This window comes from Miscanthus floridulus, chromosome 8 (genome assembly GCF_019320115.1).
Source record: "Miscanthus floridulus cultivar M001 chromosome 8, ASM1932011v1, whole genome shotgun sequence".
NCBI lineage: Eukaryota > Viridiplantae > Streptophyta > Magnoliopsida > Poales > Poaceae > Miscanthus > Miscanthus floridulus.
Window position 1 is genome coordinate 94,890,951 of NC_089587.1, and position 15,947 is coordinate 94,906,897.

General features: G+C 43.3%; 2 protein-coding genes and 1 pseudogene across 2 annotated transcripts; all 3 read left to right on the top strand.

The window, feature by feature from the left end:
* Positions 1-210: 210 nt before the first annotated feature.
* On the top strand, positions 211-5,636 carry LOC136477025 (peptidyl-prolyl cis-trans isomerase CYP71-like). The gene is made up of 14 exons (XM_066475033.1): positions 211-520; positions 613-698; positions 1,023-1,111; positions 1,254-1,493; positions 1,583-1,704; positions 2,130-2,205; positions 2,598-2,705; positions 2,795-2,971; positions 3,337-3,554; positions 3,706-3,838; positions 3,945-4,168; positions 4,673-4,826; positions 4,920-5,022; positions 5,263-5,636. Exons 1-13 carry the CDS (start codon positions 288-290, stop codon positions 5,001-5,003), a joined length of 1,944 nt encoding a protein of 647 aa, XP_066331130.1. The 5' UTR covers positions 211-287; the 3' UTR covers positions 5,004-5,022; positions 5,263-5,636.
* A 1,069-nt stretch (positions 5,637-6,705) lies between these two features.
* Positions 6,706-10,272, top strand: LOC136477026 (monodehydroascorbate reductase 4, cytosolic). The gene is made up of 9 exons (XM_066475034.1): positions 6,706-6,963; positions 7,096-7,167; positions 7,831-7,882; positions 7,975-8,055; positions 8,568-8,686; positions 8,801-9,020; positions 9,127-9,245; positions 9,323-9,448; positions 9,611-10,272. Exons 1-9 carry the CDS (start codon positions 6,916-6,918, stop codon positions 10,073-10,075), a joined length of 1,302 nt encoding a protein of 433 aa, XP_066331131.1. The 5' UTR covers positions 6,706-6,915; the 3' UTR covers positions 10,076-10,272.
* Positions 10,273-11,686: 1,414 nt separating this feature from the next.
* LOC136472983 (protein FAR1-RELATED SEQUENCE 5-like) lies at positions 11,687-14,409 on the top strand (annotated as a pseudogene).
* The last annotated feature ends 1,538 nt before the right edge of the window (positions 14,410-15,947 follow it).

A 15,947-nucleotide genomic window follows, 5' to 3' on the forward strand; every position in this document is an offset into this window, starting at 1 on the left:
GGCACAGGCGTTTCGCTGCGTCAGGGAAATAGGCGCGGACAAAAGTGTTAGTTTTAGAAGAAGAAAAAACTATGTTATATTTAAAATTAGTTTAAAAAATGTTAAAAATAAAAAAATTCTCCGCGGGCGGCCGCACGCAGCCGGTTTTTTTTTTTTTTTTTTTTTTGCCAAAAAGCCCCGCAACTTCTCCCACCATGACGAATCACTCGTGAAGCTCGCGCAGTCGTCCCCTGTCCCGTCCCCCAAATCCCCAGAACCCTAGCAGAGCTCTCGAGCACGAGCCCGCGATGGCGTCGGCCAGCGAGACGACAGAGCAGTCCACCATAACGAGCACGGCTGTGGACGACGGTGGTGCGCTCGAGAGCAAGCGGGAGCACCTCAATGGCGCGGCGGCTACCCCTACTGTGGGGCAGGAGGAGGATGAGATGATCGGGCCGGGCCCTGCGCCGGCGAAGCCGCGGCAGAAGCGCCCGCTCCAGTTCGAGCAGACTTTCCTCTACGCCCTCCCCTCCGCCGCCATGTACGCCCTCTCCACCCTCCTCGCCATTTGGGGTCAGGATTTGGTGGCGCCCGTCGATGAGAGCTGGTTAACTAAGGTGTTTTGTTTCGCAGGTACGAGAAGAGCTATATGCATCGGGATGTCGTCACGCACGTCGCTGTTTCTCCTGCTGACTTCTTCATCACTGGGAGTGCAGATGGTGATCTCTCTGATACCCATCTCAGTATCTGAGTATCATGTCTTATTTCGTGTGTTTTCATGTTGTATGAGTTAATTAGTTCTGTTGATTTTTTCTGGAAAATATGTGCAAATCGCAAATAGCAAAATATTCTATTCTGTGATTGCTGAATTCAAATTTAGGGCTTAGAGTCTGTGGAGTATCATGACTTAGTCTTGGTGAACAACACTACTTGAGAGCTTAGATCTATGCAGGAATTCATTTTATTGAGCTTATTAAAGGGAACACTATTTGATGCAGTCTCAGAGATGGGAGCTTAATTGGCTTTATTTTCTTCTGTTTCAGGGCATCTGAAGTTTTGGAAGAAGAAACCTGTTGGGATTGAATTTGCTAAACATTTTCGGTCTCATCTCAGTCCCATCGAAGGTCTAGCTGTGAGTGCACACATACTTACCTTATGATGCATAGAATATTCTTTGGCTTGCATGCTCTTGCCATTGCTCCTACCTGTGTTATTCGTAGAGTGTTATCGGTAGTATGAATGACTGCAAATTATAGCATGATTCAGTAATGCAGGTGAGTGTTGATGGATTGCTTTGCTGCACAATATCCAACGATCGGTCTGTGAAGATATATGATGTTGTAAACTATGACATGATGTTCATGATGCGTCTCTCATTTGTTCCTGGGGCTATTGAGTGGGTTCATCGAGAAGGAGATGTTAAACCAAAACTTGCCGTTAGTGACCGGAATACACCTTTTGTTCACATATTTGACACCCATTCTGGTTCAAATGACCCAATCATGTCCAAAGAGGTATTCTTCTGTTCCTTTTGATCTTGTTTGTATAGTTTCTGTTAATTGCAATAGGATGCTTACTCCATGAGCTGCTTCTTTAATTGCAGATTCATGGTGGCCCTGTCCAAGTTATGAAATATAACCACATTCATGATGTTGTTATATCTTCTGATGCCAAGGGACTGTTGGAATACTGGTCTCCATCTACCCTCAAGTTTCCAGAAAATGAGTATGTTATTGCTCGTTTCCAGCTATTTCTTGTCTTATGTAGCTTACATTTAATTTCATGAAAACACTCTCCAATGGTGCTGAGTGCTGAAAAATGCTGCATTGTTCACTACTTCTACTCAAAACTTCATAACTGGAACAACATACCAGTATACGTTCATCTCATTGAAATCTGATTGGGTGTTATTATATTTATTAGTGACATGCAACTGTTCAAGGAATAGCATAGTTAATATCTCAGTTTTAGTCCTGTTTCTTATGAATTCCTTGCTTGATAATAACCTACCTAGTTGTTTCTGGGTTAGATTTTTATTCAATCATATCACTCTGTCTGCATATTCCTGTGATGTCCCTTTGTGGCATGCACAATTATTCCGCTTGACTAATTCTTCAACTCAATCAACATTGCTGCTTGTTTTGGTGCAGGGTGAGGTTTCGTCTGAAATCAGATACAAATCTATTTGAAATTGCGAAATGCAAGACAAGTGTGTCTGCAATTGAGGTACTTTCTTAGTCCTAGATTGATTTCCATATCTTGTTTCTTTATTAGTAATAGATTAAGTAGGCATACTACTGAATGGGAATGGGCTTGAATGCTTTGCAGAACCATAAGGTTATACTCAATGACATTGTACTGCTATGCAACATGCTTTTTCCTTTTCTTTTTTATTGGCACAGCAGTTAGATAACGCTATCTGAATTTGTGGATTTGGGTTCTTCATTCTGAAATATGTATATGATTACCTGAGAAATGACATTAAAGTAAATAATTGGACACAATAAACCATGCCTAATGTGTTGTCAATCTGACACTTCAAAATTATAGGCTATGGCCAGTATTATCCTTCATATTATGCATTGAATGACTCCACTAAATGATCGGGTGCTATTCAGGTAAGCAATGATGGCACTCAATTTGCTGTCACATCCCCTGATCGCAGGATACGGGTATTTTGGTTCAAAACTGGGAAATTAAGACGTGTATATGACGAGTCCCTAGAGGTAAGAAACTTTCCCCTGGCAAATATTTGGAGAGCACAGGTTATCATGTTGCATTCTTATTTTTAGTTGATGAATATTGTCATTTCTAGGTGGCACAAGATCTTCAAAGAAGTGATGTTCCATTGTATCACCTTGAGGCTTTTGATTTTGGACGACGAATGGCTGTGGAGAAGGAAATAGAGAAAACTGAAAATGTTCCACAACCTAATGCTGTCTTTGATGAGAGCTGCAATTTTCTTATTTACGCTACCCTTTTGGGTGTAAAGGTATGCTGCACTTTCTTTCTTTTTCCCATAATTTCCCATAATGCTGTAAGATCTTTACATCTTTTTGGGTCGATTGGTGCTCAAATTTTATGGTTTTACTAGAAGATTATTGCACTGAGGGCTTAGTAGTTAGTCTGGAAGTCCATAGTCCATTAGTCCAAACAAATACAAAATGACTCATGCTTTGTCTTAGTTCCTTGTGTGTCACTATGGGGCTCTTTCATGTTTCTCCTCTTGATTTGTTGATTGTGTAAATGGATGTTAGACCATTCCCTGCTTTTTGCCGATTGCCTGATTGTGTATATGGGTCATATTGCTATTAAAACTTTTCTGTAAAACTTATTAGCTTTGTCATACGTGTGCAGATTGTAAATTTGCACACAAATAAGGTTTCCCGCATCCTGGGGAAGGTAGAGAACAATGAGAGGTTTCTGAGAATTGCACTATACCAAGGAGACAATGGCAACAAGAAGGTTAGAAAAATACCTTCAGTAGCTGCCAATGTCAATGATAGCAAGGAACCCTTATCAGATCCAACACTGCTTTGTTGTGCTTTCAAGAAGCATCGGATATATCTCTTTAGGTATGCCATTCAATCATATCTGGAGAGTTCCTTCATTGGCTGGTTTATGATTTTGCATGCTGGTTTATGATTTTGCATGGTGAATTCCTCTTCAAAAAGTTATCATATACCTTGTTTCTTATGTAACACGGTTATTCTTTTGTTTTACCAGTCGTAGGGAACCGGAAGAGCCTGAAGATGCAACTAAGGGTAGAGATGTTTTCAATGAAAAACCACCTCCAGAAGAGCTTTTGTCTGTATCAGACCTAGGCAAAACTGCTACAACATCATTGCCTGATAATTTGGTATGTTGCTCTTTGAATGTAACTTTGATAACTGAGTTGTTTTTTTTCTGGTGTTGTAACTTGTGAGGGGCTGAAATTTCTTAACAAATCCGTTGTCGTATTTCAGGTGCTACACACTTCTATGGGTGACATTCACTTGAGACTATATCCAGAAGAGTGTCCAAAAACTGTGGAAAACTTCACTACCCATTGCCGGAACGGTTATTATGACAATCTTATATTTCACCGTGTGATTAAAGGATTCATGATTCAGACTGGAGATCCTTTGGGGGATGGCACTGGTGGGCAATCAATCTGGGGCACTGAATTTGAAGATGAATTTCACAAGAGGTATGTTTATTTTTTCCCATATGAGTTACAAATAGGAGTTCTATAAGTTCTTTAATCATAAAATTTCTTTTTTCTTCCCGCCTTTAACTAGAACACATGAATCCATTTTTGCTTTGACTGTTTCCAAGATACAATTTTGACAAGTTTAATCTGGTATTTTGTTTTAGAAAAGGAGATAGTGCAATATCATGCAAATATACTTAACCCTGTTCTGTTCGTGCCATTTTGATGTGGCAGACCTATATACGGTTGAAAATATATTAGTGGGATATATGTTCAGAGAACTTAATGCAACTGTCCTTAGTGATATTATTACTCTGGTTCTGGTATGTTTGTAATGATAATAATAGTAATAATAATAAAAATGACCCACTGGCTTTGCCCTCAAGAAAGGGAAGTACCAAACCCTTGTTTTTCCATGATAGCACTATGCGCTATTTTTTTAATATGGTTACTTATGACATCCCTTATAGTTTGGTGACGTTGCTAGTGCTTTTTGTGCAGCTTGAGGCATGATAGGCCTTTTACACTTTCCATGGCCAATGCGGGACCTAATACCAATGGTTCTCAATTCTTTATCACCACTGTGGCAACTCCATGGCTAGATAACAAACACACAGTGTTTGGTAGAGTTGTGAAAGGGATGGATGTTGTCCAGGTATTCAGCGTTTGCAACTTCATTTTAGTGGCAGACTTTTGCCCCTGCATTTCCTTTGTTTATTCCTCCTAATTTTATGTTTTGTGCTTGAAGCAAATTGAGAAGGTCAAGACTGACAAGAATGACAAACCATATCAAGATGTAAAGATCTTGAATGTTACAGTTCCCAAGACATAAGCTCCTACCTGATCAGTTGGTCAGCTTCTTCTATTTTCCTTGTATTCCTTTAATAAAACTGGAAATTTGGTTGTGTTGAGCTTACATTTCTGATATATCACGTCAACCGTATATTGGCCCTGATACATTCTGTGGTAGATGCTTCAGTTGAATTGGCGTTTCTTTTGCATTTCTCCCCCTTGTGAACTACTGTAATCATGTGCTATTAATTGTATTTTATAGGCTGTTGTCATTGTCTAATGTCTTGTGCCTTGCGCAGGGTTCGGACATTGTACCTGCGCTCCTTGGTTGGACATATTGCTAACCTGTGGAAGACAATGTGCCGGAGTCTTAGAGATCAGCTATCTGCTGTGGTGATGAATTGAGCACACCTTCCGCTGCTGTTGACGCCGTATTGGAACCTTGCAATTTTCAGGATCGATGGTACCTGAGGAATTTTAGGTTTAGCTTTTGATTCCAGAATCGTGGGGTAGATGGTTGTAGTTTTGTAACGTTGGGTTAATCTTGCATGTTGAAATGAAAAAAGAGAGAGTAAACACACGCTAGCTGTTTAATTTTTGAGAATGGTGCGAGGAAGATGTGCCCAGTTGTCCAATGTATAATCATATATTCATTTTGAGTCGCTGGAAAGTATGCATCGTTGTCGTATACAAATTTACACTCTTGGGTCATGTTTGGATACCTCATAGATAGATTGTGGAAGCTGACTTGTAAAAGCTAGATTATAGAAGGTAAAGTTAGTCAGCCCAATGAACTATTTCTGGTTCTTTGCGTTTCTATTCTGATTGGACCATTGGTGGCGTCTACCCATCAGAGTTGCCGTCTAGTGGACTATTTTTGGGAAAAAATTCTATGGGCGGTGCCTGTTGGCAGCCGTGGGGCCCCACCGGGCTAACATCGTAGACATTGACTAGTCTTGGGGCTGACCTGATCTTCCCCCAACATGTACGTCATCAGCAAATGTAAACTGGTAAGCCGGGGAGGAATCTTTGGTTGGTCGTCGCTGTCTGCAGGGTGGCGACTGGCTTTGTTTATACTAATGTCCAGCCGTGTGCGCCGTGTATCATGCCGCGAACCTGGACTATGGAGAAGGGAGAGGGCATCGCTGGTGTTCCCACTTGGCCTGTCTGTATCGGCAATCAATCCAAACAAAGATGATTCGGGAATGTTCTATTGTACTACGTAGATACAGTTCCGCAAACCACGTAAGGTGCAGAGTACGTAGACAAAGCTACTTAGGAGTACGTAGACAACAGCGGCTGCTGAGTGATTATGATTATTTTATCATCGTATATACGCAGTTACTCGGTCATAAAAATAGTATCGTTGCATCGGCACCACTCAGTCGGTCACTTTCGTGGCATCCCGACGTCATCAGTGAGGTATGCAATCAGCCAAGCCAAGTGTGAGAGGTCTGGGAGTCAAAGATGCTGACGCGATCAACTCGTCGACGGGTCAAAGAGAAAGCCGCCGGGACGGGATCATGGGGGTGTTAGGTAGGGTGTCTGCTCGTGCGTTGCTGCCGCGGAGGCACACGCAACGCGACGTCGTTCGTCCGGGCACCGGGCCACGTGGCGGTGGCGCCTGCATTAGTGCGAAACGCCAGCGGGGAGTCGGGAATAAGCGGCCAATCGGGAAGGAAAGGGAAGCCCCCCGCCGGCTGCGGCCCTTCTTTCTTTTTCCGCGAAGCACAGGGAGGCAGGCAGCGTGTATAAAAAGTGAGGCAACGAACGCGGTCTCCGCCTCGTCCTTCCGTTCCGTTCTATTCCATTCCATTTCCGCTTCCACCCGTCGATCGTCTCCTCCGTCTGCACCGCGAGGACCGTTTCCGTCGGTCGGCCTCCTTGGTTCGCGATCGTCTCGTTTCGTTTCGTTTCTCCTCGCTGCCTGCCTGCCTGCCTGATCGTGGGGGATGGCCAGGCACTTCAAGTACGTCATCCTCGGCGGCGGCGTCGCGGCGGTACGTCCACGCGTGCACCCTCTGCCCTCTGCCCTCTCCCCCTCTCCCTCTCCATGCGCGCTTTCAATTCGATTCGTGCGTCGCCGCCGATCACCGGCCGCCTGAGCTGACATCGAGGGTGCCTGCGCGCAGGGGTACGCGGCGAGGGAGTTCGCCAAGCAGGGCGTCAACCCGGGCGAGCTCGCCATCATCTCCAAGGAACCGGTACGTATGCGCGTCCTCATTCCTCCATGATTCAATTCAAGTTCCCCATTGCTTTTCTTTGTTTCTTGTATAATACGCGTAGTAATCAATCACAATCCTCGTCCGTGCCGTGCGCTTCCATTTGGGCTCTCACGTTACTTGTGCCTCCAGCACTCCACCCGTTCCAAATTAAATTCAATTGGCTCGCTGTTTCATTTACCCATCTACCCTACCTAGTTACCTCCGATCTTTTTTTTTGTTTCCCCAATCCTGAGATCGAACCTAGTTAAGACCCTGAATTTCCGTGCACTGATTCTTCACTCTCCCGCCTGAAATTTGGTGATTAAATTGGGGAAGCTGCCCCCGTTTTTTCCCCCAAATAATGGCCACCATGCAAGGATTTTTTTTTCCCAATTTCGTTCGTTTCCCTAACAGACCGAATTGGACTCTGAAATAGGAGTATCATATGCCAATCCTCAGGATCATTTGTTTTTGGGGATCGTTGTCTCTGGCAAACCAGCGATATTTCAGGTTCAGACCATCTCAACAAGCAGATAGACAAGAATATCGAATCGGATACCCTATCCTTTACCGAAATGCTGCTACTTTTAATCGCTATAACTGTTCTGCAGCTGATTATTTTGTGGCGATGCCTCTGGCTAAACTTGATCCTTCATCTTTCAGGTGGCCCCTTATGAGCGCCCTGCACTCAGCAAGGGATACCTCTTCCCTCAGAGTAAGTCAAACTTCCCCCATCGCTGCTGTCCGATGATACTTCGCACGCATGATTTCGTACTGATACCCGAGGCTTCCATGTTCTGTCAACAGACGCCGCAAGACTGCCAGGCTTCCACACGTGTGTTGGCAACGGTGGAGAGAGGTTACTTCCTGAATGGTACTCTGAGAAAGGTAATCAATCTCCTTTACTCCTCCACTAATGATGTTCCTCAATTGATCAATATCCCTGCACTTGTAGTCTGTTATTGGAATAGTACTAGTTATTGAATATTTCATATTTGCACAGGTATTTTGATATATTTTTTTTCTTTTACACTCAAATTGATCAATATCCCTGCACTTGTAGTTCCATCATCGGGATAGTACTAACTATGACTATTCTGATACAAATAATGAGTTTTGCACTCAGCTGCAACTATGACAGATTTAAAATGCATGTTGAATTGTGCCTGCTTAACTGGGGAAATGTTCATCTCCAGGATCAAGTGTTCTTTATTTATTTTGTGTTTGGGGGTCCTGAATATAGCATGCCACATTACTTAACTTAGCAGCCAACATAACACTCCGTCTCCAAGTCTAGCCTCTGGCCTCTGGAGTAGTCTATCTGACAGCTTGAACAAACATCTGTAAAAGGCATTACGTTTTCACAGTTCTGATCATGAGCTGATTATGTTTGTTTTCAGGCATTGAACTGATCCTGGGCACTGAGATTGTGAAGGCTGACCTTGCCTCAAAGACTCTGACCAGTGCATCTGGGGAAACCTTTACATATGACACCTTGCTCATTGCTACTGGCTCCTCGGTTAGTTCTCACTGCAATTGTCCTCCTAAAGCATAGGAGATTGCCTTTTACTCAAATTTCCAATGGGAACTTGTTACCTGGGTTACTCATGATGTATTCTGCCTTTGTGTTCAGGTCATAAAGCTCACTGATTTTGGTGTTCAAGGAGCAGAATCCAACAACATTTTGTATCTAAGGGATATTGCAGATGCCGACAAGTTGGTTGCAGCTATGCAAGCAAAGAAGGATGGAAAGGCTGTGATTGTTGGAGGTGGTTACATAGGGCTTGAGCTTAGCGCAGCCTTGAAAGTCAACAACTTTGATGTGACTATGGTGTACCCTGAACCCTGGTGCAGTAAGTCCCGTTAACCTGAAAGCTTATCACACATGTTCCATTCTCTGGAATTAATCTGAAACAATAACTGACTTTTTCTTTACATCTTGAACTCGATCTCTTGTAGTGCCCCGTCTCTTCACTGCTGGTATTGCTCATTTCTATGAGGGCTACTACACTAACAAAGGAATCAAGATTGTGAAGGGCACGGTTGCTGTTGGTTTCGACGCTGATGCCAACGGAGATGTGAGCACTGAACACTCTCCAGATTCAGTTTCGCGATGTGTGCTCTGAATGTTAACATTCACCTTAATGAATGCCAGGTCACCAAAGTGAAGTTGAAGAATGGAAGTGTTCTCGACGCTGATATTGTTATTGTTGGCGTCGGCGGCAGGCCATTGACGGGTCTCTTCAAAGGCCAACTTGATGAGGAGAAAGGTGGACTCAAGGTCAGTTCAATTCTTGCTTTTCTTTATTCAATTCAACATTGGCCATACTATTGCAGAATTGTCCAAATCTCTTTCTTTCTTTTTTTTAAAAAAGTCCACATCTCGATGAGCGTCTTAGTATGTGGCCTGCCTGATATTGTGCTAACATTTTTGTTTTGTCAGACCGATGCATTCTTCGAAACAAGTGTTGCCGGAGTATACGCCATCGGCGACGTGGCCACCTTCCCTCTGAAGCTCTACAACGAGCAGAGGAGGGTGGAGCACGTGGACCACGCCCGGAAGTCGGCCGAGCAGGCCGTGAGGGCGATCAAGGCGAAGGAGTCCGGCGAGTCGGTGGCTGAGTACGACTACCTGCCCTACTTCTACTCCCGGTCGTTCGACGTGGCGTGGCAGTTCTACGGCGACAACGTCGGCGACGACGTGCTGTTCGGCGACAACGACCCGGCCTCGGCCAAGCCCAAGTTCGGCAGCTACTGGGTGAAGGACGGCAAGGTCGTCGGCGTGTTCCTCGAGGGCGGGTCGGCGGAGGAGAACCAGGCAATCGCCAGGGTCGCCAGGGCGCAGCCGCCGGTGGCCGACGTCCAGGTGCTCAAGGAGGAGGGGATCGAGTTCGCTGCCAAAATCTGAGCTCTTGGACAGGTTTAAAAAAAGAAGAGTGGTGTCAATTTTAGCTGATTTCTTGGCAATTCTACTTTTTGAGCTTTTGCTTCGTTATACTGTACTGTTTTCAGAATAGTTGTTAGTCCCTCCAATAATTTGGCCTTGTGATGTGACCACCGTGGGATGACGATCCTATTAATAATAATGTACGTATGTGATCTGTAGCGTCTCTGTTCATAGTAGTCTAATGGATCGCGATGGGCTGTACTATTTCATTCTCTTAAGTTCTAGCATGTTCGCTGGCTCGTAAACGATAGTAAATTTCTAGTTAGGAACAGTGTTTTTCTCTTACACCAAACCAACCAGCAGTAAATAATCTACGATCGTTTACGACCTTCAAACTTCCAACTTTAACACTATGCAAAAAGAAGATTCCCTGTCACATTAAACTTGCGGTACATGTATGGAGTACTAAATGTAGATGAAATCAAAAACTAATTGTACAGTTTGGTTGAACTTTGCGAGACGAATCTTTTGAGCCTAATTAGTCAATGTTTAGACAATAATTCACAAATACAAACAAAATTGCTACAGTATTTGTCGTCACATCAAACCCTGTGCAAATGCTGAATCTGGCTGGAACTAAACGCGCCCTAGGCTGTGTTTGCCTCCCACTCCTAAATTTATATAATTTTTTTTTATTATTATAACACTCACGTCTCTGTACGATAATTCTAAACTTTAGTCCTTAGTTTCAAACATGTCCATAGTCAGGTTGCTGGAGATTCGGACGATAGGAGGAATCATGGCCACGCTGAAAAAGCTGCTGGCAGGGGAGAGATTTTCGGAGCCGGATTCAGTAACTTGACGAAGCAACTTGACGACGTAACGTTATCTCAATCTCCACCCTCCAGCTGCATGTGATGGCTACAGGGTTCCCAATCCATCCAGCACTACCTTTTCAACCCACGCCAACAAAACGAGGACGGAAACCCACGGAGGCGGGAACGGCGCCGCATTGAGCCGCGACTCCCGCCAACGCGCTCCGCGCCGCTAGCTCTTCGTCGCGGTGAAATCCTCGCTGCCGCGCGCGCCCTTCCTCGCTGCTGCTGTGTTGCGCTCTCCTCGCCGCCGCACAGTTCTTCAGTTGCCTGGCCGCGCTGCGCCACCGCCCGTCGTCTGGTGCCCGGCCACGCCGTCCTCCGCGCCTCTCCGGGGAGGTGGAGGCTGCGCCGGCCGGGAGGAGACCCGCCCCAACTGTGGGAGTTCTCTCGCTCCGTGCTATATCCAGGTACGAGGTTCATACCCCCTGCAATGGAGATGTCCACGATTACAGTAGATTTCCTTTTGTTTTAGTGCCCTAGCATCCATGAATGCTTATCAATCTATCTCGTGTATCTACCAAAATGCAAAATGGAATGTAGCCACGTGTTTGAATGCCATTGAATTTGAGAATCCATGAACCACAAACGATTATTTTGTTGAATTTCATGTAAAGGATTATTAGGTGCTCTAGCTTGTTTCATATGTACTGTTGTGTCTATTATATTATATTATTTGAAGTTTCTACAAAAATTTTAAATATTCTGGTTTGTCAATTATTTGGGTTATAGAACCAGTTGATGTGTGGGTTGGAGAACAAATTTGTGCAATTGTGAGTGCTGTCCAAGGCCATGGCAGAATTAAATAAGGGGGCTCCTAAAGTTGGTTTAAGGTTTAAAAGTGCAGATGAGGCTTGGCAATTTTGGGTGGCATATGGGGGTCACACAGGCTTTGATGTGAGGAAAAGATACACAAATGTAAGCACCTTTGATGGTAAGGTGACCTCATGCAGATTTGTTTGTTCCAACGAGGGCCTCCGAAGGAAAGGGCAAACAAATCATGTGAGAAAGTGCTTTAGAGCTGAAACAAGAACTGATTGCAAAGCTCGAATGAGCCTTATGTTGGATCGAGGTGCAGGAAATTATAAAGTCACTGAGGTTATGCTTGAACACAATCACCTTCTTCACTTGCCAGAAACTCGACACTTGATGGCATCGCAGAGAAAAATTTTAGAATTGCAAGCTTTTCAAATAGAGACTGCGGATGATTCTGGAATTAGACCAAAACCTGCACATGAGTTGGCTAGTCGTCAAGTTGGTGGACCACTTAACCTTAACTACACTTGCCGTGATCGCAAAAATTACCTGCAAAGCAAACGGCAGAGGGATTTGGCTTATGGACAGGCTGGAAGTATGTTGAAGTATTTTCATGACAAAGTTGCTCAAAATCCATCATTTCAATATGCTTTGCAGTTAGATTGTGAGGAGCATATAACCAACATATTTTGGGCTGATGCAAAGATGATTCTTGACTATGCACACTTTGGTGATGTGGTTACATTTGACACTACTTTTGGCACCAACAAAGAGTATAGGCCTTTTGGTGTTTTTCTCGGGCTAAATCAGTTTAGAGAAACCACTGTTTTTGGCGCTGCACTTCTATTTGATGAAACAGAGGACTCATTTATATGGCTTTTTCAAACTTTCTTAGCTGCACATAATGGAAAGCAACCTAGAACTATCTATAAGGATCAAGATGCAGCAATGGGAAAGGCTATTTACAAAGTATTTATAGAATCATATCATGGGCTGTGTACCTTTCACATAATGCAGAATTGTGTCAAGCATTTATCTTCAGTGAAGGACAAAGATGGAGGTACAATGGAAGGAGAAGGAGAAGGAGAAGAAGGCGAAGGTGAAGGTGAAGGTGAAGGCGAAGATGAAGAAACTCACATTCTATCTGATTTTAGTGCTTGTATGTATGGCTATGAGGACGAGGCAGAATTTCAAGAAGCATTTGACATTATGAGATCTAAAGTGCATAAGCAAACTTGGGAAAAGGTGAAGGCGAAGGTGAAGGTGAAGGCGAAGATGAAGAAACTCCAGTTATTTTTGAAGCTTTCCAAAGTGAATATGAAAGATCCATGGCTGCATGTAGCAGATTATTAGATGCTGATAAATATGCTATTGCTATTGGGAGATTCCATGGTGATTTACAATTTGAGCAAGAGCGCATAGTGATAGGTGATCATTTGAACCAAACAACTTCATGTAGTTGTGGAATGTTCAGTAGGACTGGAATATTGTGTGCACATGGTCTAAAAGTTCTTGATTTGATGAATATCAAGATATTGCCAACACATTATTTGTTAAAGAGATGGACTAAAGCAGCACACGACGGGAGTGTACGAGATAAGGAAGGAAGGAATGTGGTAGCAAATCTAATGCTAGAATCTCAACTTCGCTACAAGAGGATGTCTCATAAATTTCTCAATTTGGCACATAAAGCAGCCCACTCTCCAGAATGTTGTTTGATGATAGAAAATGCACTTGATTGCCTTGGTACACAGCTAGAGGATAAACTCAATTTATCTACTTCTACTATGAGCAACCCATGCAATGACCAAGAAAATGTTGAACCAAATGTCCAGCAAGGAGATGACTTGCTTCGTGCTGCACATTTGAAGGAAAAGGAGGTCGAATCCAAAAATTCAAGGAGAAAAAAAATTGGCTTGATAAATTCAACAAGGGGAAGCGCAAGCCAACAAAAAAAGGAGCAAAGGTATGTTAGAAACTTTATAGTGTGCAGCCCATATATGCTACTGTAATTTATTTCTTAACTTAATTAAATTGTCATTGCCAGAAACAAAAAAAAAGTGACGGAGTGCAACCCCAAGTAGAAGTGCAAAATGGTGATTGCAACAAAGGAGCAATTGTGGAGCTTCAAGAATGCAATGTTATTGACAGTTTGAGAAGTTTTACCCAGCTGATAGCAGCTCCAACTTATGATGGTGGTATTCTTAATGATCATGGTCTATTCTAGTATGCACATGTTAGTTAGATAGTCTTTTGGATAGGGCTGACTATAGTCTTTTGTGGCTTAATTGTATAAGTGAAATGGCCTAACTGTAGTCTTTTGTGGCCTAATTGTATAAGTGAAATGGCCTAACTGTCTTTTGTGGCCTAGCTAAGTAGGCATGTATTTGTGCTTTGAACCTAGATCTTCCAAAGTGGAAAATGCTAAGTTCTACTAATGATTATAGTATGGATGTCACTTGAATTATTTATTTCTGCACTCTTGAGAGTGAACTGGTGGTGGAAAATTTTTCTGGAATCTATATATTATTTTGGCTATGATTTTGTTTGCTGAAATTTTTTGCTCGGCTGTGATTTTTAGTTTTGCTTGGGCTGCAGCAGCTACAGCACTGCCTACACCACAGCTGATCAGGCTCAGAAGCCTTTGCTGGGAGTCATTGGTTGCAGAATGGAGACTGAAGTAAAGTTACGTTGTAACTTTGCTGAGCAAAGTTACTGAATCTGGGTCCGAGATTTTCCTGCCAAGCATATCCCTAAATCGAAGGCACATCTCTGTCCGGACAAGATCAACTGATTCTTTGTCACACATTTAACTTAGTCTCGTTACATGAGAGTGTTCGGATAGTAATAATAAAATCAATTGCAGAAGACCTCAGTAATCCGCGAGATGAATTTATTAAGCCTAATTAATCCATCATCAGTACATGTGTACTGTAGCACAACATTGTCAAATCATGGACCAATTAGGCTTAAAAGATTCGTCTCGCAAATTAGTAGCAATCTGTACAATTAGTTATTTTTTAGTCTATATTTAATACTCTATGCATGTATCTAAATATTCAATGTGATAGGAAATAAACTTTAGAGGAGAAACTAAACCAGGCTTACTGTGACTACTTTTCTTCCCTCTTTCTCACTCAGCTTTTAGGATCGGCAGACTGCAGTCATTGTCTTCACATGAAGTGAACCAACAGCAGTTTGGTTCCCGTGCGTGGCCATGCCTAACCTGCGGCGTGCCGTGAATGAAAAGCTCCTATTTGGTTATCTTCAGGTCATCGGGTGCAACAACCATTACTTTTTCAATTTAAAACCATGCCACATCTGTGGCGTCAATTTTTAACGCCGCGCTTTAGGGGCCGCCACGACTGCGTGTGGTAGCGTGTAGCCGGCAGCCAAACATGCCCTTAAGACAGCAATAGGAGTTACCAAGTTGCAACTCAGGGCCATGGAGCTGTCTCGAGAATGATGTTCAACGGTGTAAGGTGTGATTGCCATCTACTTTATTTTTTTACCTTATATATAGTGGGATGCTTTGGTCCCAGCCTTTTCTCTAAAACCCTACTGCGATAAGGTGCTCCAGTGGTATGCTATACAATAATGTGATTATATCTCCTTCGGTGCTACGATGGAACCAAGACTTCATGTGGAGTGCAGCCACATGGGTAAGCCTATGGATACACATGGGTATCAAGGTGAACTACCATGACCATTGTAAAGTCACACCATGCCATGATGGAACCAAGGCCGGGGAAGAGAGGCAGCGCTCGACCTTGCCACAGGAGATGGGGAAGAAGAAGACGCCTTGCCTCGTTAGAACCCTAGCGTCTTCTTCCTCTCCGGCGAGGGCGAGGGCAAGTGCGCGGGCGCGGGCGTTGGAGTAAGAAGAAGGGGTTGTGTCGTCCTCGTATCGCGCAGCCGTCGCGTGTTTACGTTTGCGTTATATATACTAGTAACTTCAAGAGGAAACTAAAACTTCGTCCACATGATAATTTTTCCATGTTATTGCTCCTAATGCTAACCATAATAAAAATAGATAATCATTTAAATAAAAGACATATAAATAGGTGCCTTGAAAAATCACCATTTTATACCGCAATGGCTAACTTGAAAGATGGCACTACCCTTGAAGTAGAAGGTTGTTGTTGGTACTCCGTAAGCACATTAACCATAATTCTTACAATGTAAGTGCATAGTGTAGTTGTAGTCTTTCCCTTAGAGTATTCTAGGGTTTATTTCAAACTTAAGGAAACTAGGAAAGGTTT

Coding starts and splice junctions, on each gene's coding strand:
- LOC136477025 (XM_066475033.1), top strand. CDS start 288: ATGGCGTCGGCCAGCGAGACGACAGAGCAGTCCACCATAACGAGCACG. Junction 2,972..3,336: donor CTACCCTTTTGGGTGTAAAG/GTATGCTGCACT, acceptor ATACGTGTGCAG/ATTGTAAATTTGCACACAAA. Junction 4,827..4,919: donor AAGGGATGGATGTTGTCCAG/GTATTCAGCGTT, acceptor TTGTGCTTGAAG/CAAATTGAGAAGGTCAAGAC.
- LOC136477026 (XM_066475034.1), top strand. CDS start 6,916: ATGGCCAGGCACTTCAAGTACGTCATCCTCGGCGGCGGCGTCGCGGCG. Junction 6,964..7,095: donor TCGGCGGCGGCGTCGCGGCG/GTACGTCCACGC, acceptor GCCTGCGCGCAG/GGGTACGCGGCGAGGGAGTT. Junction 9,449..9,610: donor AGGAGAAAGGTGGACTCAAG/GTCAGTTCAATT, acceptor TTGTTTTGTCAG/ACCGATGCATTCTTCGAAAC.